Genomic DNA, 20,310 nt, shown 5'->3' with positions numbered 1-20,310 from the left:
CACACAAACACTGCGTACCAACACATGCTCACGTGCACGCACACCCCAGACGGGAACACAGCAAGTAACGCGCACACAGCGCACACGCACGTCGTGCACAGAAAGTGGAAGGCATGCACACTCAGCATGCACACACACGAGATGCCCACACGCTACCCTGTGTACGCCTACGCATGGTGTGCATGCTCACAGGCTCACCTGTACCACACTGCATCTGTACAGCGTGCATCCACAGTCTGTGCACATAGATGTAGAGTGCGCACCGGCACTGCCTGCACCCACACGGAGCGCACGGTGCATGGTGCATGCATACGCAGAATGCACCGCACAAACCCACGTGCTCTTGTAAATAGTTTCTAAAGCTAAGGAGAAACAGTCATTTTCCAATTAGCAAAACTACTAACGCCTTGTGCCTTGGGAAAGGAATTTGGGAGGCAGTTAAAAGATATGAAAGCGTTTGCATAAGTAGCAAACTGTGGAAAACTAACGGCTCCAGCCTTGAAGAAGGCTAGATAAAAGACCGATAAAAGGGAGCATCTCGGCACCAAAGACCGGACGGTGGCCAGAGAAGCGTGAAGTTTGATCAAACTGCAGAAAGTGGGTGAAAGGTAAACGTGGCGAGGGGAGATCGCGACCGCCGACTCAACTCAGGACCGAAAAGACTTGCCCCCCCACCTGAAAGGGGCACGCGTGCTAATTTACATAGCAAGCGAGGCTAATTTAAGTACAGCAAACCAATAGTGTATGAAATGTTAATCACCAGCCGATAAGTGTAAATTTAGGCGGGTTTATACTGATCATGTAACCCGATAAATATGCTGTAGTTTTGTATGACGGTATGCACGTTAGGTGGAACGATCCCCCGTGTATCCCGTGCTGTAATAAAGAGAATGCCTGCTTCTTAATGCTACGTTGGTGTTAAGAGGTTTATTCCCGATTTCGGTGCAATGCCAGCATGCGTGCACCCAGGCGTGCACATACTTAGAGGGTGCAACACATGGGTACGCTGGACTCATCCCACTCGCACATCACTGCTTGCGTGCTGCGGCTGTAACCAGACTGGCGCTTCAACACCCAAGCATGTGCATACTGCCTGTAGTAGTTACATTCTCTGGTGTATGTTTTTTGGGAAGGACCTGCTGGGAAACAGCTGCAGAGAGCAGGGTGGCAGTGAACTTCCCAGAGAGGCTGGGATGCCCCACTTGATTTTTTCCCTGCTAAGTGTTAGCAGGCAGTGCTCAGAGCCAGGTGCTGCTGCCTGCCACGGGACCCGCACGCCCTCATCCCGCAAGCAGAGCATTCGGCGGGTGTCCGTCGGGGGTGTCCGTCGGGGGTGTCCAATCCCAGCTTCTGCCCCCCCTCCTGCTTGGAACCCCCCACGTTGCCCCCCACCCCGAGAGGCCACCGTGGCCAGCACCCGGAACCAGCGGCTCTGTGACATCAGCCCGGGGCCAAGGGCACCGTGGGCAACGTGAATACGTGGGCACTACGTCGGCCGCTGCACTGGTGGTGACGAGCCCCCGGTTCTTGCAGTTGCCACGTGCTGCTGGCAGCGATGAATTTGCTCCCCCTCCTCGTCCTGCTGGCCATGTGCTGGCCTGTGCACGCCACATGGGACAGCTGTGGGTAAGTGGCCCGAGGCTCGGGGAGGGAGCTTGGGCAACCCTTATGGGGTTCACTGGAGGGTGCCCGCTTGTCCTCCGTGGCCACGCCACAGCTTCCCCAACCCCGTGTGGGAGCCTCAGTTCCCTGCCAGCAGCCAGGCTGCTGGCACAACTCGTCTGTGGGGCTCAAGCAGAAACAGGGGCGGACGGACGCACGCCCCATGGGGTTCCCTGGCCCTGCTGTCCATGCAGCGCCTTGTGGGGAGGGAAGACGGCTGACCTTCAGCCTCAACAGCAGCAAGCCGTCGAGCAGGACAGTAAGGAGTTTCTGGTTGCAGAGGGACCTGCGGGCTCCGGCCCATGGCTGCTCACTACGGCATGTCGCGCGTCGTGGGGGGCAGAGATGCCCAGCCAGGGGCCTGGCCCTGGATCGTCAGCATCCAGGATCCCTGGGTAGCAGGCACGGGCCATATCTGCGGCGGGTCCCTCATCAGCCCGCAGTGGGTCCTCACAGCAGCCCACTGCTTCATCAAGGCCAGGTAAGGAGGACCGGGGACCAGGGATATCCCCACAACACCGGCAGGTACCCTGCCTGCGCCACCACGCGCTACTCCCATCCCGTTTCCCTGCAGCACGCCCAGTGCCTGGGCACTCCCGAGCCCAGCTGAGAGACTGCTCAGGAGAAGGCTGGGCTCGTGCCACTGCTTCCTAGCAGCTGCCAGCCCGACATCCCTTGCGCCTAAGGCACGCGAGGGCAGTCGCACCCTCCGTAGCGCTGCTGCCCTCTCTCCCCTGTGAGGCGGAAGGCAGGGAACTGCTGGGCTGCTGCAGCACACGGCTCCGCTCCCCCTGACCCCTCTCTCCATCTGCCTTCCAGGCGCATCGCCATGTGGCGCGTGGTGATCGGGGCCACCCAGCTGACCCAGCTGGGCCCTGAGGTCCAAGTGCGCAATATTAAGCGGCTCCTGGTTCACGAACACTACAGTAATATCTCGCAGAGGAATGACATTGCTTTGCTGGAACTGGACCAGCCTGCCCAGTGCAGCCCCTACGTACAGCTTGCCTGTGTGCCCGACGCCTCGCTGAGAGTGTCACAGTTGACAGCCTGCTACGTCAGTGGTTGGGGCTCCACGACCGCAAGATGTGAGTTCCCAAAAAGCGCTCGCGTCCTGAGTGCAAGCTTGGCACGCTGGGGAGATGGGCTGGGGAGGAGAACTGGCAACGAGCTCCTGGGTGTTGAATTCCTTTCTGTGTCACAGCTGGAGGAGCAACGGATGTCCTGCAGGAGGCCAAGGTCCGCCTCATTGATGTCAACCTCTGTAACAGCAGCCGGTGGTACAGAGGGGCCATCCACAGCCACAACTTGTGTGCTGGCTATCCGCAGGGTGGCATCGACACCTGCCAGGTAGGGGCGTGCTACAAGTCAGCTCCCAGCACCACAGACAGCCCTGTCACAACCGCCCCAGCAGACCCCCGGCGCGGGCTTTGCCTGGCAAGTCACCCTCCCGCCCCTGGGTCCCCACTGCTGCTGGGGCTCACCTCCCCCATCTGCAGGTCCTTGCCTGTGCCCCACTTGTCCCAGAGGCCGGAGACTCTGCCCAGAAAGCCCATCCAGCGCTCTTGGCAGCCCATACGACCAGGTCCCAGCCCTGCAACACCCCTCTTCCCCACATCCAGGACCACTGTGCGGCTAGGAGAGAGCGAGCTCTACCTTACAGGCCCACGACCCCTTCCTAGGAAAGGCTCTGGAGGCTGCAGCAGCTGAGCAGAGCCGTTCTGTGCAGTGAACACAGCTCTGGCAGGTGCTGTGAGAGAGAAGGAGCCAGCCGGAGCGCCGACAGTGGCCCCCCAGTGCCACCTTAATGCTCTCTCCCCGCTGCAGGGCGACAGCGGTGGGCCTCTCGTGTGCAAAGATAACAACGCTGACTACTTCTGGCTTGTTGGAGTGACCAGCTGGGGGACAGGCTGTGCGAGAGCAAAACAGCCCGGGGTCTACACCTCCACTCAGCACTTTTACGACTGGATCCTGGTACAGATGGGACTGCGCCCAGCAGTCACGGCCACTCCAGCGCCACAGCCAGCCTTCACCTCAACCCCCGTTCAGAGGCCAACGCCAATACCAACGCAGTCGGGCAGCTTTACACCCTGCCCATTTCCACGCCAGAAGCTGGTGGAATTCTTTAATCTGCTGCAGGAGCTCCTGCAGGTCCTGAGGGGAAAAAAGGCTTGAGCAGCAGCATCAACGGGATCCAGTGCAGGCTGCAGAGTACCACGACCACTTCCTTCTGCGGCAACGCCTGCTGATCCAAAGGCCTGCTCTGTCCTGCCCTCTCTCCTCCGAGTGCACACAAGTCCTGAAGCTGACTTAGTTCTTGAAATAAAGTTGATGTTTTTCACAGCTAACCGTGCTTCAGTCCAATTCAGTCTCCTGTGCAAGGCGAGGACTTCCATGCCCGGCACCTGCAAAATGAGGCTGCAGGCAGACAGGAGGGCACAAAGGGAAAGAGTCACTCAGCGGGGCTGAAACCGTGCCCGCTCAGAGAGGAGGGTGCTCAGAGCGTGGGATGGAGAAGACTGGCACACTGAGCCTAGAAAGACGATAGGAAAAAATTATGTGATGTGCAGACAACTTCGGGGGTATGCATTAAGGCATGCAAGCTGATGATTAAGGCCTGGCGCAAGCCTTAGCTAACTGAACAGACTGTGGGAAACTGCTGAGCATGACAAGAGCAATTGCTGTCGATAGTAAACAGAGTGAGAAGCGGGCAGGAGTTAGAGTGCCATGAGGAAGAGACAGGTTCATGGGTAGTTACAGGGGACTGATGTGAGAGGTGGCCACACTTCACAGATCACTGAAGGAAGAGTTGGGGTCATTTCGGGAGAGGAATCTGGCAGGGACAGCAGTACCCAGGAAACCGCATCAGTCACGCCACGGAAGGCCAAGATGACCCAGCTAACGGCACCTGAAACACCAGCTCTGTTCACAGATGGGGCAAACCTGGGAGCAAGGGGGAACAAATAACCCGGGGAAGGTCCCTTGTTTGGGTGGAGACAAGGGCAGAGAAAGGGAGGCGTCAAGGAAGAGGAGGGGGATGTACAAGCATGGAAAACGGAGACAAGGGGGGATCAAGGAGCCAGTCACACATAAGCAAACTGCTGGGTGGTTTGCTTGTTTGACGGAGCCCTGCACCTCATCACCACGGCCCTTCCTACCTTCTTTTTGAGAGCGATTCCAAGTCCTCTTCTGTGTGGCCCCCTCTGTGCCCGGTGGGGAGGTGGCTCCAGAGGCCTGGCTGCCAGCAACGGCAGAAGGGAACACAGGCCATAGGGACCCAGCAGCTGGAAACACCGAGTGTCTGGGGGCAGCTGCTGGTGGGAGCGCTGTGGGCGCGTGCCGTTGGCTAGTGAACTTGAAGCTGGACTAGCTCACGAGCAAAAGGAGATACCGAGCTGGAAAGACCCCAGGTCTGTGCCAGTTACTGGGTAAGTAGCTTGACGGCCAGCCACGGATTTTAACTGAACTTAATTCCCACGCTAATGTTTAAGGGCCCCGTGAGCATGCTGTGCTTGCGGATCTCGGAGCGATGGGTGTGTACCTTTCACTGCTGAACATCCGTACCGATCAGCTGGAGAGGCAGACAAGGACTGGGTTGTGCTGTTTGTGTTAAGCGGGTGCTGGTAAAGGGACTGCTCTATCCGTGTTAATCTGTTTTGCCATTCATGCCAGTGAGGTGTGTGCGCGTGGTCTTGAATGGGATCTGGCTCTTTGGAAGACAAAGTCTCTGGTACCTGTGCATGGGAACAGCAGTCGCATCCATTGGGCTGAGATGGGAGAAACCTCCTGGGAGCGAGAGTCCTCCCGATTCAGCTCCAGCTCTTCTGCGAGAAGATGTTCTCTGGGAGGAACATGGGCTGGATATGGCGTGCGCAGAACGTGCACGCACACACGCGCACGCACGCACAGACGCACAGCACGCACAGAGCGCATGCACAAAAATGCTGTGTGCACACATACACTGCATTCACGCGCAGGGTGCATGTGCACACACACGCACACGCACACACACAGTGGAGACACATGGGGTACAAACAGAAGGTGCAATGCACACCCACAGTGTGTGCACACCCGTACACACGTCTTGAACACAGAGCGCAATGCACAGTGTTCACATACACAGAGTGCATGCATAGGCATACCTGGCTGGCGTGCACGCAGCCAGCTGCTGGTGGGACCGCTGTGTGTGTGTTCAGTGTGCTAGTGAACTTGAAGCTGGACTAGCTCCCGAGCAAAAGGAGGGACCCTTTCAGTCATGGGGCTGGCATGTGGTTGCAGTCCACCTGGCTGATCAGCCCCAGCACCCACAGACCTCACAAGAGGACCAGGCCTGCCAACCACCAGCCACATCTCCACCTCCTGGAGTCGTGAAGGACTTGGAGGTGCTTGGGCTGTGTATCGGGTCTGACTGGGATGGAGTTAATTTTCCCCACAGCAGCCCTCATAGTGCTGTGCTTTGTATTGGTAACTAGAAAGGTGGTGATAACACACCAGTGTTTTGGCTACTGCTGAGCAATGCTGCTGTCTCTCCAACATTCCCCCTCCCCAGCAGGGCGGGGGTAGGCAAAATCTTGGGAGGGGACATAGCCAGGCCAGCTGACCCAAACTGAGCAAAGGGATATTCCATACCATGACATCTGCTCAGCAGCGAAAGCTAAGAGAAAGGAGGAGGAAGTGGGGGCATTCGTTATTTATGACGCTTCCCTTCTGGAGCAACTGCTACACATACTGAAGCCCTGCTTCCCGGAAAGTGGCTGGACATCACCTGACGATGGGAAAGAGTATAAAATCTTTGTTTTCCTTTTGCTTCTGTGCATGGCCTTTGCCTTTGATTTTATTAAACTGCCTTTATCTTGACCCATGAGGGTTTTTTCCATCTCATTTCCTCCCCTCCCTGTCCTGCTGAGGAGGGGAGTGATAGAGCAGCTTGGTGGCACCCGGCATCCAGCCAAGGCCAACCCATCACAAGCTGCTTCCCACCTAGGCACGTCCCCTCTGCACTAGCTGCACAAGGTCCTGCCTCTGCAGCTGCCAGGACCATCCATCCCATCCTCTTCTTGCTGTGCTCTTGGCCCCTAGGAAGTGATGGTGCTGCAGCTCCCAGCTCAGTTTCCGCCCAGGGGTGCACAGCGTGCCTCCAGCTGCGCTGGGATCTCTGGAGACTGGGGCATGCCCTTTGCTTCACCTTGATCATGGTTTGAAAGGAGCTGTTCTGGCTCTGGAGACGATGCTGTATCATGGTCCCTCCCTGAACAAGTCAAGGGTTTCTTTCAAGAGGCCTCATCTTGAACGTCCAACACAGAGCACAGGGTGCACTGACCCGCACTCCTAGCAGGGTTAGTAATCTCCCCAACCCCCAGTTTGCTACCCCAGCACGCCATCAGTCAGGTGTCACTGAGCCAAACCCACAGGGTAGCTCTAAGGCTGAGCTTGGGTAGTTGGGGGCGAGGGGGCTGGTGGGTTTGGGATAGGGTTCCAGAGTGGAGCAGCTGAAGGGGATGGAGCAGCAAGAGGCTAGGAGCAGCGGCAGCAGGAGGGCTTAGGAGTGCAGTTTGGTACGCAGCAGGGCTGCAGCGTGGGATCCCTGCCCTTCCTGATCTGGCTTTCCCCAAATTCCATGCGCTGTTCAAAAAGGACTTTCTGCAGTTCGATCTCCTTCAGGACTTGCAGAAGCTCCGGCCCTGCACCGCTCTGCAGCAGATCATAGTTCTCGGCTGGGTCTGACTCCAGGTCAAAGAGCAGCGGGGGCAAGTGAGGGGTCAGCGGGGTCAGCCCATGGCAGGCCTGGTCTGGGGTCGTATCACTGTGAAAGGAACCTGCAAAAGAAACCCCCAGGTGTAGCTCAGTTTCTTCTCTTTGAGCTTTGGACAGCAAAGCCACGCAGGACTCCACAAAGCTGCCCACTGTGGTGGTATGCTCCCCCTGTACCCTCCTGCCCTCCCCCCCTACACTTGACCTTTTCCCATAACCCTGCTCAAGCGATAATCACCAGAGGCAGTTGTGATGGATGCATCCAGCTCAAAGTGGATTTGGGGGAGACAGATAACAACACAACAGCCAAGGGCTAATTTACGGCAACGTGTCCGCCTAACCACAGTGCTGGTCAATGTCCGGCTCAAGGCAAAGTTGGAAGAAACTAACACAGGGAGTTGGTATGTAAGTATGACTTTGAGTTAATCATCTAACCCACATAAATAGTGAGCAGCCCAAGAGCCCTGTGAGCTCTCCTGCACAGCAGTGGGCTGCACACCAGGATCTCCCCTTGAGTAGGGATGCCTCTCAAGGTTACTCCTCAAGGTTGAGAGATTCCTTGCCGCAACAGATCCTCGATAAGTGACTAATAGCATGCTAAACTTTGAAATTTTAGCTAAGTGATATAAAGGATTGATTGTGCATATATAATCCTTTAGACATAAGCCATTGACCAAGTCTGGGACTAGGATTGGATCCAGCTGCACCCAGACTCCTCTTTGAGAAGGAGTTTAGAAAGCAAGGGGGTCCTCTCTGAACCTCATGACTCAACGGGAGGGTCTCCCTGACAGTCCTGTCTGACCCTGTCCCCTATGCAGTAAATAATCAAGTGTACCATGCCATCGAATCTCGTTAAACCACTGTTCTGTTTACTATCAAACCCTGTCATCAATAAACATGTTGCTCCTACAAGTGCACTCTCACTCCATCTACGACACCCACGCAGAGAAGAGGCAGCACTAACCTTTTGTGAAGTAATGGGCCTTGTACTTCCCAAGCCTGACAGCGAAGGGGCCATGCAGCGGATCGGGAGACGGCGGGTAGAAGAACATTGTCTGACGGGGACTCTGTGGGAAGCAGCAGAGCTAAGCTCACCTGTGCAGCCACAAGGCTGAAGAAGAGCCTGGAACGGACCAGGCAGAGACCCCAGGAAGTCACACAGGAGCCCCAATACTACAGCCAGAACATGGCCGGAGAGGGGAGAAGCTGATGAGCAGCGGCATCCTGTTTGCTTCCTACTCAAAGCTACTGGGGCTCTGTCCACCCACTGCAGCCACGGGGGTTTGGTTTGGCAACATGCTGCAGGTGTTAGAGCTCAGCAGCCTGAGGAAGCCCAGGAACTCCACGGCATGACCCAGGCCAGACAAAAGGTCCTAGCTCATGGATCTCCTGACCGCCAGCTGGTTCTACTCATCAGGCACCCAGCTCCAGGCACACAGCTCCAGCCCCACACCCAGCCTTCCTGCACAACGCCAGCCAAACCAGCCCACAGGACTCACCTTCCCTGACCCAAACAGCACCGGACTCAGGTCATAGCCATCCAGGGCAACTTTAGGAAGAGCTGCTCCAGCCAGGGTAGCCAGGGTTGGCAGGATGTCCAGGGTGCTTGCCAGCTCATGCGTCACTCCTGTCACCCACCACATCAAGGCATAAGGAAAGGTTCAAGCACCTGATCCCACTCCCATCCCTGCCATCCTCACTTCTCTCCCACCCTCTGCGTGTCCCAGGGCAGCCGAGCTGCCATGACACCCCTGCCTTGGCTGACATCAGCACGCAAAAGGCACAAGCAGTGCCAAGTCTCACCTGGAGTGATACGGCCTGGCCAATAAGCCACTGCTGGTTCCCGCATACCACCTTCGTACGTCGTGCCCTTCCCACACTTCAGAAGGCCAGAGCTGCCTCCACGTGCCATTCTCATGGTGGAAGGGCTGTAAGAGAGAACTACCTACCATCAGTTTCACATGTTCATGCTACCCCTTCCCTGATGCTGCCAACAGGGCCATGACAAGAGAGACATGGTACCAGCAAGTGACACTGCCATCCTTCTCAGCCTTGTGAGGCAGGAGGCATGGGGCAGGTGAAGAAGCCAAGGTGGGCAACATGCCTAAGCAGGGCACCAGAGACCAGTGCCACTCACACGTGAAGGGAACCGGGGTACATTTGGGCTGCTGCACGCTCCTGGCCTGAACCCTGTGAGGTTTCTGCCCACAAGAAGAGGCACAGCTGAGTCACAGGAACAAGGAGCAGATCATGCACTGGCTCGTCTCCAGAGCAGCGCCCACCTCTTGCCTCACTTCAGGTCACCTGGCAATGCCACATCACATCCCTTTTGCCCCAGCCAACCAATGCCTCATTCCAGTTCCCCCATACCATGGCAGAAGAACCTTACCAGTGATGAAGTCCCCGCTACTGAGCCCACTCACCCATTGTCAGAGGTGAAAAACATCAAGGTTGTGTTTGCAAGACCATTTTCCTGCAGTGCCTGCAGCAGCTGTCCCACCGAGCCATCAAACTCCAAGAGTGCATCACCAAACGGCCCACGCCGCGACTGCCCTGCATACTCCTGGCTTGCAAATTGGGGGTAGTGTGTATGCTGGAGAAAGGGCAGAGAAGACTGCTACACAAACTCCCAGAGCCGCATCTGGTTCCCAGTTCACCCGGGGACAGTGAGCACCCCAGCTAGGACATGGAGATACACCATGAGATGAGAAGAGGCTTGTCCCCAAGCTTCAGAAACATCTCTCAGAAATGGCATAAAGGAGCTGAGCCCCAGGACAGGATGTGGAGCCCCCGAGTGGGAAATTTTCCCAGGTGGACTCCTGGCCCGGAGAAGTGGGCAAAGCTCCAGAAAGAAGCAGCCCAAGAATATTATCAGAACAGTGCTGCCACAAGACCTGGGTGTGGGAACAGCAACCCCAAGTCGTCCAGGGATATTGACTGCTCAGCACAGTCCTAGGGCTGCAGGAGCTGAGACGCTTCCCTGCTCTCCCCACAGGACAAAGGCTCCCTTCCCCACCCTTGGGCCCAGAGCAGCCCTCCCCCTCTCCTACGTGGGAGGCATAGTAGAGCAGGAAGGGGAGGCCTCGTCGCGCACAGTCAGCGATGAAGTCCCGGGAGAATTTGTTGTAGAGTGGCACCAGATCAGGGAAAGAGACCGGCTGCTGCACGATGCTCTGGTTCCAGAGCAGCGGGACTGGCACTAAGCCTTGGTCACAAGTCCCAAAACACTTGATGTCGGGTGGGAAGCAGGTGAGATTCTGGCAGGGGCCCTGGAGAGAACAAATAACACTTTGTCTTTTACATGTATTGCAGGACAGTAAGGGGAGAGGAGCAAAGAGTGTCACAGTGGCCCATCACCAGGGCCTACAGGCACCCTTTGGGCAGCCACTCCCAGAAGCCCAGGGGTCTGTGCCCACCCTAGAACTGTCCACGGATCATGCTGCCCCAACATCATTTTCTCCTGGCAGCAATTCAGATGTTTCTTTATAGTCCAGAAGCTGACCCTCCCTCCCTTGACAAAGGGCAAATGTCCCCATGCACAACTGCCACCCACGTTCTGCAAAACTGCCCTATCATATGAGCACCTGAGAGGTGGGCTTTCCCCACCAGCATCCATCTCCCTGGCCTGCAGCCACCCACACCCAGGCAAGCACTAACCCAGCCTATGTGCTCTCAAGCAAGCTTCATCTCTCAGGCCCTCTCCCCAGCCAGCCCCAGGACACCCTTCAGGGCCTGACAGGCCTCTCACCTGGTCATGGGAGTAGGGCACCCCCAAGAAGTGGTCAAAGCCCTGGTGGATGGGCAGGAAGGAGCCATTAATCCCCAGGCCAAGATGCCACTTGCCAACCATGGCTGTGGCATAGCCCTCAGCCTTCAGCACCTCTGCAATGGTGACCTCAGACAGCGGCAGGCCTCCCCGCGAGTCTGGGTCAAACACACCGGGGTAAACCCCAGAGCGCATCTGGAAACGGCCGGTCAGCAGGGCTGCCCTACAGGCGAGGGTTCAAAGAGAGAGAGAGGAGACAAGCGTCACACCGGACACAGCACAGGCTGCGGTGCTCAACCTCCACAGAGGGTGACCCATTCCTCGGGACCTGCCGCCTCCCCTGTCTGCTGGGACACGCGATCGGTCCCCTCATAGAGCAGCCAGACCTGTGGGCCTCCTGGGGCACGGCAGGCTTATCAACCACCCGCTCCTCCCAGCACTGCAACTCCCTAGCTGGGTGCCAAGCCCTGTCTCGACGCTTCCTCCATCCCCGCCCCGGGGCCCTGCAGCAGTCGCCAGCCAGCGGGGCGGGAGCAGCGGGGACGTACCGGGACGGGCTGCACACCGGGGAGCTGCTGTAGAAGCTGGTGAACCGCAGCCCTCGGGAAGCCATCCGGTCCAGGTGGGGCGTGCCAGAAGACGGGTGCCCGTAGCTCCCCAGGTCCCCGAAGCCCAGGTCGTCCGCCAGCAACAGGACGAAGCTGGGGCGGGCGCCGGCCGCTCCGCGCAAGGCCAGCAGCACCAGGGCCCAGGGCAGGCCCCGGCTCCGCGGCCCCATGGCGCCGCCGCCCGGGGAGGCCCGCCGACACTGGCGCTCGGCACGGGGTACAGCGCTGCCCTCCCACGCTCCGCTCCGCTCCGAGCCCCCCGTGGCGGCGCCCGCCGGGCCGGGCCGGGCCGGGCCGGGCCGGGCAGCGCAGGCACCTCCACAACCGGCGGAGCCGAACGGCGCCGCGCCGCCGCCGCCGCCGCCGCCCGCCTGACGCGCGCGGGCAGCCGCGTGACCCGGCCCCGCGGCGGGGCATGCCGGGAACTGTAGTCCGTCGCGGGGCAGCGCTTGGAAGGGGCCGCGCAGGCTCCGCGGCGGCGTTGGTCCCTCGCAGCCGCCTCCCGGAGCGCCGCGCCCGGTGCAGGCGGCCTCCTGCGGCCCGGGCCTGCCCCGGCTGCTGCTGCCGGGGGTGGTTTGTTAACAACAGGGGCTTCCGACAGAGTCGCCCTCAGCGTCGCCCAGGTTTGGAGGCTGCGGACGCAGCCCGTGTGTCCAGCGCCTGCTCCCAGCCGCGCCGGGGCTGAGGCCGGGGAGCCATCAGGCTGTCCTGGGAGACGACGGGCGCCTCGGCGTGCGGCGGCGAGCTGGGCGGCCCGGGTGGACGTCCCCTGCCCCGCTCCTGTGGCGGGCGCCAGCCGCTGGCCCGGCTCTTGGCTTCCCGCCTTCTGGAAGAGCAAACAAAGCTGCTTTTCTCCAGATGCGCGCAGGGACAGGCAGGGAGCGGGGCATTGTTCGGGGCAGGCTGGGTCCCATGGGAGCCTGCGCACTTGTCAAACAAAGTATGTTTTCATACAGTAGTGACAGGCTTTCACACTCAGGCTCAAGGACTGCTGCTTGTGCCTGAACATAGGAGCCCATATCCTGCAGACCGAGGACTTGTAATCAGAGCGAGGAAGGGACAGTGCCAAGAGCAACAGCAATTCTCTGGTGGAAGGGAGTGATAAGGAGAATGAGGAGGAAAAGGGGAGGTTCTGCACCCCAGGAAGGCTGTACCCTGTTGCTATTGTACCTGTCTGCTTTTGAAAACCAGAGAAAGCTCGGCAGACAGGCACAGAAAGGAATTGAAGTCTAATGTCCTGAAGACCTCCATTTGTTCAGTTTATCCAAAATAAGAGTAAGGCAAGACCAGAGGTGGTGTACAAGCACAGGCACAGTCAGGCACAGTGGCACTGGTCTGGGATTAACCACGCAGCAGGCAGAGGTGAGGAGTTTCAGCCCAAAGACAAAGCAGGGGTAAGGCTGGCTAATGTCCTAGCCTGGATGTTCTCATGGAGATGTGCCCGTGGTTTGCATCCAGCCTGTGTGATCAGTTTGTTCTGGATTTTCCTGTTATTACTAGTCAGCATTTCTTAAGAGGCATCCCACTTTTACAACCACTGTCCAATGTGCCAGGGAACTCTGCTTTCCATTGCTCCCTGTCTTCCATAGTTCAGACCGTCCCCATAGCCCCTGGCCTTCCTGCATGCCTAGCCCCATGCCTCCTAACGGCCTGGCCCCTGGCACAAGAAGGACGCTGGGGCTGCTGCTGCTGCTGCTGTGCTCACTGATATCAATTATTCAGGGCCAAGAGGCAGAGTGAGGAGGCTGGTGCTGCAGCAGGAAACTGCTGCATAATTCACGGAGCCCACTTTGCTCATAGAGCATGGCAGTGCTTGCCGTGCAGCGCCTGGCCACAGCGATCAGGGTGCTGGGGGCTGGCAGCCTGGACACTGAGAGGCGAACAGCTGAGGCTCTGAGCTCTGGGGAGGGGCACGGCGTAGGGACAGAGTTTCAGAGACCAGACAAGGGACAGGGCAGGAGGTGTGGGACCATGTGCGCTGCGTGCAGGTAACTCGGCTGCAGGAAACTGAGCAAGGCATGGCGTCACTGCCTCAACCTGCACAGGCCCCAGTGGGCACAGGTAGGACACACGGATGAACAGCGTCCACGTGGCTGCGTGGAAGGAGAGGCACAAGTGACTGCTGCAGTGCTGTGGGAGCACACGCTGAAAGACATGTGCAGGCCAGGCAGGGGTGGGTGTGACAAGCTGTGGCCATGTGAGCGGCTCATGAGCATGTAAGTTCATTCACCTTCAGTCAGTTTGCAGGTGACACCAAGTTGGGTGGAAGTGTCGATCTGCTGGAGGGCAGAAGGCCCTGCAGAGGGCCCTGGCCAGGCTGGGTCGATGGGCCCAGGCACTGGGTGAGGGTCAGCAAGGCTCAGGGCCGGGTCCTGCACTGGGGGCACAACAACCCCAGGCACCGCTGCAGGCGTGGGGAGGAGCGGCTGGGAGCTGCCCGGCGGGAAAGGGCCTGGGGGTGGTGGTCGACAGCCGCTGAACATGAGCCAGCAGTGTGCCCAGGTGGCCAAGAGGGCCAATGGCATCCTGGCCTGTATCAGGAACAGTGTGGCCAGCAGGAGCAGGGAGGTGATGGTGCCCCTGTGCTGGGCACTGGTGAGGCCGCCCCTCGAATGCTGTGCTCAGCGCTGGGCCCCTCACCCCAAGGCGGCCATGGAGGGGCTGGAGCGTGGCCAGAGCAGGGCAGCGAGGCTGGGGCAGGGGCTGGAGCCCAAGGCTGGGGAGGAGCGGCTGGGGGAGCTGGGGGGGCTCAGCCTGGAGAAGAGGAGGCTGAGGGGAGCCCTCATCGCTCTCTGCAACTGCCTGAAAGGAGGCTGGAGCTGGGGGTCGGTCTCTTCTCCGCAGTAAACAAGTGATAGGAGGAGAGGGAACGGCCTCAAGCTGCGCCAGGGCAGGGTTAGGTTGGGTATTAGGAAAAATTCCTTCACGGAAAGGGCTGTCAGGCCCTGGCCCAGGCTGCCCAGGGCAGGGGCTGAGTCTCCATCCCTGGAGGGATTTAAAAGAAGGGCAGACGTGGTGCTCGAAGACATGGTTTAGTGGTGGACTTGGATAGGTTAACGGTTGGACTCGATGATCTTAAGGGTCTTTTCCAATCTTTATGATTCTATGTGGGGTGTTACCGGGCTATACTTGTGTGGGCGCAATACGTTTGTCTCTGTGTGTGCGAGCACACACGTGTGTGCACATGTGTATGCCTGCACATGTGTATGTGTATGTCGACATGCATGTGTGCATGCATGGATGGACAAGTGAGTTTGCATGTGCACCCGTGGGAGGTGCATTCTACATGTGCGTGCATCATGGGTGTATGCAGTGAGCATGCATGTGGGCAGATGGGTGGATGCACACTGTGTGCATGCATGCGGTGTGTGTGGGGGGGTGCATTCCACATGCATGCATACTGTAGGGTGTGCATGCACTGCCTGTGTGTGTAAACTGTGTGTGTGCATGCACACACTGTCTGTGTGCACACGCCAGCCAGGTATGCCTATGCATGCACTCTGTGTATGTGAACACTGTGCATTGCGCTCTGTGTTCAAGACGTGTGGTTTGGAGTACGGGTGTGCACACACTGTGGGTGTGCATTGCACCTTCTGTTTGTACCCCATGTGTCTCCACTGTGTGTGTGCGTGTGCGTGTGTGTGCACATGCACCCTGCGCGTGAATGCAGTGTATGTGTGCACACAGCATTTTTGTGCATGCGCTCTGTGCGTGCTGTGCGTCTGTGCGTGCGTGCGCGTGTGTGCGTGCACGTTCTGCGCACGCCATATCCAGCCCATGTTCCTCCCAGAGAACATCTTCTCGCAGAAGAGCTGGAGCTGAATCGGGAGGACTCTCGCTCCCAGGAGGTTTCTCCCATCTCAGCCCAATGGATGCGACTGCTGTTCCCATGCACAGGTACCAGAGACTTTGTCTTCCAAAGAGCCAGATCCCATTCAAGACCACGCGCACACACCTCACTGGCATGAATGGCAAAACAGATTAACACGGATAGAGCAGTCCCTTTACCAGCACCCGCTTAACACAAACAGCACAACCCAGTCCTTGTCTGCCTCTCCAGCTGATCGGTACGGATGTTCAGCAGTGAAAGGTACACACCCATCGCTCCGAGATCCGCAAGCACAGCATGCTCACGGGGCCCTTAAACATTAGCGTGGGAATTAAGTTCAGTTAAAATCCGTGGCTGGCCGTCAAGCTACTTACCCAGTAACTGGCACAGACCTGGGGTCTTTCCAGCTCGGTATCTCCTTTTGCTCGTGAGCTAGTCCAGCTTCAAGTTCACTAGCCAACGGCACGCGCCCACAGCGCTCCCACCAGCAGCTGCCCCCAGACACTCGGTGTTTCCAGCTGCTGGGTCCCTATGGCCTGTGTTCCCTTCTGCCGTTGCTGGCAGCCAGGCCTCTGGAGCCACCTCCCCACCGGGCACAGAGGGGGCCACACAGAAGAGGACTTGGAATCGCTCTCAAAAAGAAGGTAGGAAGGGCCGTGGTGATGAGGTGCAGGGCTCCGTCAAACAAGCAAACCACCCAGCAGTTTGCTTATGTGTGACTGGCTCCTTGATCCCCCCTTGTCTCCGTTTTCCATGCTTGTACATCCCCCTCCTCTTCCTTGACGCCTCCCTTTCTCTGCCCTTGTCTCCACCCAAACAAGGGACCTTCCCCGGGTTATTTGTTCCCCCTTGCTCCCAGGTTTGCCCCATCTGTGAACAGAGCTGGTGTTTCAGGTGCCGTTAGCTGGGTCATCTTGGCCTTCCGTGGCGTGACTGATGCGGTTTCCTGGGTACTGCTGTCCCTGCCAGATTCCTCTCCCGAAATGACCCCAACTCTTCCTTCAGTGATCTGTGAAGTGTGGCCACCTCTCACATCAGTCCCCTGTAACTACCCATGAACCTGTCTCTTCCTCATGGCACTCTAACTCCTGCCCGCTTCTCACTCTGTTTACTATCGACAGCAATTGCTCTTGTCATGCTCAGCAGTTTCCCACAGTCTGTTCAGTTAGCTAAGGCTTGCGCCAGGCCTTAATCATCAGCTTGCATGCCTTAATGCATACCCCCGAAGTTGTCTGCACATCACATAATTTTTTCCTATCGTCTTTCTAGGCTCAGTGTGCCAGTCTTCTCCATCCCACGCTCTGAGCACCCTCCTCTCTGAGCGGGCACGGTTTCAGCCCCGCTGAGTGACTCTTTCCCTTTGTGCCCTCCTGTCTGCCTGCAGCCTCATTTTGCAGGTGCCGGGCATGGAAGTCCTCGCCTTGCACAGGAGACTGAATTGGACTGAAGCACGGTTAGCTGTGAAAAACATCAACTTTATTTCAAGAACTAAGTCAGCTTCAGGACTTGTGTGCACTCGGAGGAGAGAGGGCAGGACAGAGCAGGCCTTTGGATCAGCAGGCGTTGCCGCAGAAGGAAGTGGTCGTGGTACTCTGCAGCCTGCACTGGATCCCGTTGATGCTGCTGCTCAAGCCTTTTTTCCCCTCAGGACCTGCAGGAGCTCCTGCAGCAGATTAAAGAATTCCACCAGCTTCTGGCGTGGAAATGGGCAGGGTGTAAAGCTGCCCGACTGCGTTGGTATTGGCGTTGGCCTCTGAACGGGGGTTGAGGTGAAGGCTGGCTGTGGCGCTGGAGTGGCCGTGACTGCTGGGCGCAGTCCCATCTGTACCAGGATCCAGTCGTAAAAGTGCTGAGTGGAGGTGTAGACCCCGGGCTGTTTTGCTCTCGCACAGCCTGTCCCCCAGCTGGTCACTCCAACAAGCCAGAAGTAGTCAGCGTTGTTATCTTTGCACACGAGAGGCCCACCGCTGTCGCCCTGCAGCGGGGAGAGAGCATTAAGGTGGCACTGGGGGGCCACTGTCGGCGCTCCGGCTGGCTCCTTCTCTCTCACAGCACCTGCCAGAGCTGTGTTCACTGCACAGAACGGCTCTGCTCAGCTGCTGCAGCCTCCAGAGCCTTTCCTAGGAAGGGGTCGTGGGCCTGTAAGGTAGAGCTCGCTCTCTCCTAGCCGCACAGTGGTCCTGGATGTGGGGAAGAGGGGTGTTGCAGGGCTGGGACCTGGTCGTATGGGCTGCCAAGAGCGCTGGATGGGCTTTCTGGGCAGAGTCTCCGGCCTCTGGGACAAGTGGGGCACAGGCAAGGACCTGCAGATGGGGGAGGTGAGCCCCAGCAGCAGTGGGGACCCAGGGGCGGGAGGGTGACTTGCCAGGCAAAGCCCGCGCCGGGGGTCTGCTGGGGCGGTTGTGACAGGGCTGTCTGTGGTGCTGGGAGCTGACTTGTAGCACGCCCCTACCTGGCAGGTGTCGATGCCACCCTGCGGATAGCCAGCACACAAGTTGTGGCTGTGGATGGCCCCTCTGTACCACCGGCTGCTGTTACAGAGGTTGACATCAATGAGGCGGACCTTGGCCTCCTGCAGGACATCCGTTGCTCCTCCAGCTGTGACACAGAAAGGAATTCAACACCCAGGAGCTCGTTGCCAGTTCTCCTCCCCAGCCCATCTCCCCAGCGTGCCAAGCTTGCACTCAGGACGCGAGCGCTTTTTGGGAACTCACATCTTGCGGTCGTGGAGCCCCAACCACTGACGTAGCAGGCTGTCAACTGTGACACTCTCAGCGAGGCGTCGGGCACACAGGCAAGCTGTACGTAGGGGCTGCACTGGGCAGGCTGGTCCAGTTCCAGCAAAGCAATGTCATTCCTCTGCGAGATATTACTGTAGTGTTCGTGAACCAGGAGCCGCTTAATATTGCGCACTTGGACCTCAGGGCCCAGCTGGGTCAGCTGGGTGGCCCCGATCACCACGCGCCACATGGCGATGCGCCTGGAAGGCAGATGGAGAGAGGGGTCAGGGGGAGCGGAGCCGTGTGCTGCAGCAGCCCAGCAGTTCCCTGCCTTCCGCCTCACAGGGGAGAGAGGGCAGCAGCGCTACGGAGGGTGCGACTGCCCTCGCGTGCCTTAGGCGCAAGGGATGTCGGGCTGGCAGCTGCTAGGAAGCAGTGGCACGAGCCCAGCCTTCTCCTGAGCAGTCTCTCAGCTGGGCTCGGGAGTGCCCAGGCACTGGGCGTGCTGCAGGGAAACGGGATGGGAGTAGCGCGTGGTGGCGCAGGCAGGGTACCTGCCGGTGTTGTGGGGATATCCCTGGTCCCCGGTCCTCCTTACCTGGCCTTGATGAAGCAGTGGGCTGCTGTGAGGACCCACTGCGGGCTGATGAGGGACCCGCCGCAGATATGGCCCGTGCCTGCTACCCAGGGATCCTGGATGCTGACGATCCAGGGCCAGGCCCCTGGCTGGGCATCTCTGCCCCCCACGACGCGCGACATGCCGTAGTGAGCAGCCATGGGCCGGAGCCCGCAGGTCCCTCTGCAACCAGAAACTCCTTACTGTCCTGCTCGACGGCTTGCTGCTGTTGAGGCTGAAGGTCAGCCGTCTTCCCTCCCCACAAGGCGCTGCATGGACAGCAGGGCCAGGGAACCCCATGGGGCGTGCGTCCGTCCGCCCCTGTTTCTGCTTGAGCCCCACAGACGAGTTGTGCCAGCAGCCTGGCTGCTGGCAGGGAACTGAGGCTCCCACACGGGGTTGGGGAAGCTGTGGCGTGGCCACGGAGGACAAGCGGGCACCCTCCAGTGAACCCCATAAGGGTTGCCCAAGCTCCCTCCCCGAGCCTCGGGCCACTTACCCACAGCTGTCCCATGTGGCGTGCACAGGCCAGCACATGGCCAGCAGGACGAGGAGGGGGAGCAAATTCATCGCTGCCAGCAGCACGTGGCAACTGCAAGAACCGGGGGCTCGTCACCACCAGTGCAGCGGCCGACGTAGTGCCCACGTATTCACGTTGCCCACGGTGCCCTTGGCCCCGGGCTGATGTCACAGAGCCGCTGGTTCCGGGTGCTGGCCACGGTGGCCTCTCGGGGTGGGGGGGCAACGTGGGGGGTTCCAAGCAGGAGGGGGGGCAGAAGCTGGGATTGGACACCCCCGACGGACACCCCCGACGGACACCCGCCGAATGCTCTGCTTGCGGGATGAGGGCGTGCGGGTCCCGTGGCAGGCAGCAGCACCTGGCTCTGAGCACTGCCTGCTAACACTTAGCAGGGAAAAAATCAAGTGGGGCATCCCAGCCTCTCTGGGAAGTTCACTGCCACCCTGCTCTCTGCAGCTGTTTCCCAGCAGGTCCTTCCCAAAAAACATACACCAGAGAATGTAACTACTACAGGCAGTATGCACATGCTTGGGTGTTGAAGCGCCAGTCTGGTTACAGCCGCAGCACGCAAGCAGTGATGTGCGAGTGGGATGAGTCCAGCGTACCCATGTGTTGCACCCTCTAAGTATGTGCACGCCTGGGTGCACGCATGCTGGCATTGCACCGAAATCGGGAATAAACCTCTTAACACCAACGTAGCATTAAGAAGCAGGCATTCTCTTTATTACAGCACGGGATACACGGGGGATCGTTCCACCTAACGTGCATACCGTCATACAAAACTACAGCATATTTATCGGGTTACATGATCAGTATAAACCCGCCTAAATTTACACTTATC

The 20,310-nt window shown here is 58.7% G+C and overlaps 2 protein-coding genes and 1 long non-coding RNA gene across 3 annotated transcripts; 2 read left to right on the top strand and 1 right to left on the bottom strand.

Annotated features, from left to right (window-relative positions):
* Nucleotides 1-1,393: 1,393 nt before the first annotated feature.
* On the top strand, nt 1,394-4,007 carry LOC148054458 (acrosin-like). Its single transcript, XM_087767885.1, has 4 exons — nt 1,394-2,143; nt 2,482-2,747; nt 2,864-3,009; nt 3,487-4,007. The coding sequence occupies exons 1-4, from the start codon at nt 1,965-1,967 to the stop codon at nt 3,832-3,834; spliced, it is 939 nt and encodes a 312-aa protein (XP_087624011.1). The 5' UTR covers nt 1,394-1,964; the 3' UTR covers nt 3,835-4,007.
* On the bottom strand, nt 3,772-12,086 carry LOC104009633 (arylsulfatase A). The gene is made up of 8 exons (XM_087767884.1): nt 11,725-12,086; nt 11,159-11,399; nt 10,461-10,679; nt 9,834-10,003; nt 9,214-9,338; nt 8,910-9,037; nt 8,375-8,477; nt 3,772-7,475 (listed from the first exon to the last, which is right to left on the bottom strand). The coding sequence occupies exons 1-8, from the start codon at nt 11,952-11,954 to the stop codon at nt 7,174-7,176; spliced, it is 1,518 nt and encodes a 505-aa protein (XP_087624010.1). The 5' UTR covers nt 11,955-12,086; the 3' UTR covers nt 3,772-7,173.
* A 2,529-nt stretch (nt 12,087-14,615) lies between these two features.
* On the top strand, nt 14,616-20,167 carry LOC148054457 (uncharacterized). Its single transcript, XR_015706999.1, has 2 exons — nt 14,616-16,257; nt 16,883-20,167. It is a non-coding gene; the product is annotated as an uncharacterized LOC148054457 (long non-coding RNA).
* The last annotated feature ends 143 nt before the right edge of the window (nt 20,168-20,310 follow it).

Source organism: Nipponia nippon, unplaced genomic scaffold, assembly GCF_047370975.1.
Source record: "Nipponia nippon isolate SJK-2023a ecotype South Korea unplaced genomic scaffold, ASM4737097v1 scaffold_3, whole genome shotgun sequence".
NCBI lineage: Eukaryota > Metazoa > Chordata > Aves > Pelecaniformes > Threskiornithidae > Nipponia > Nipponia nippon.
Note: the sequence above shows the minus strand (reverse complement) of the source record. Positions and strands in the feature narration are given on the sequence as shown.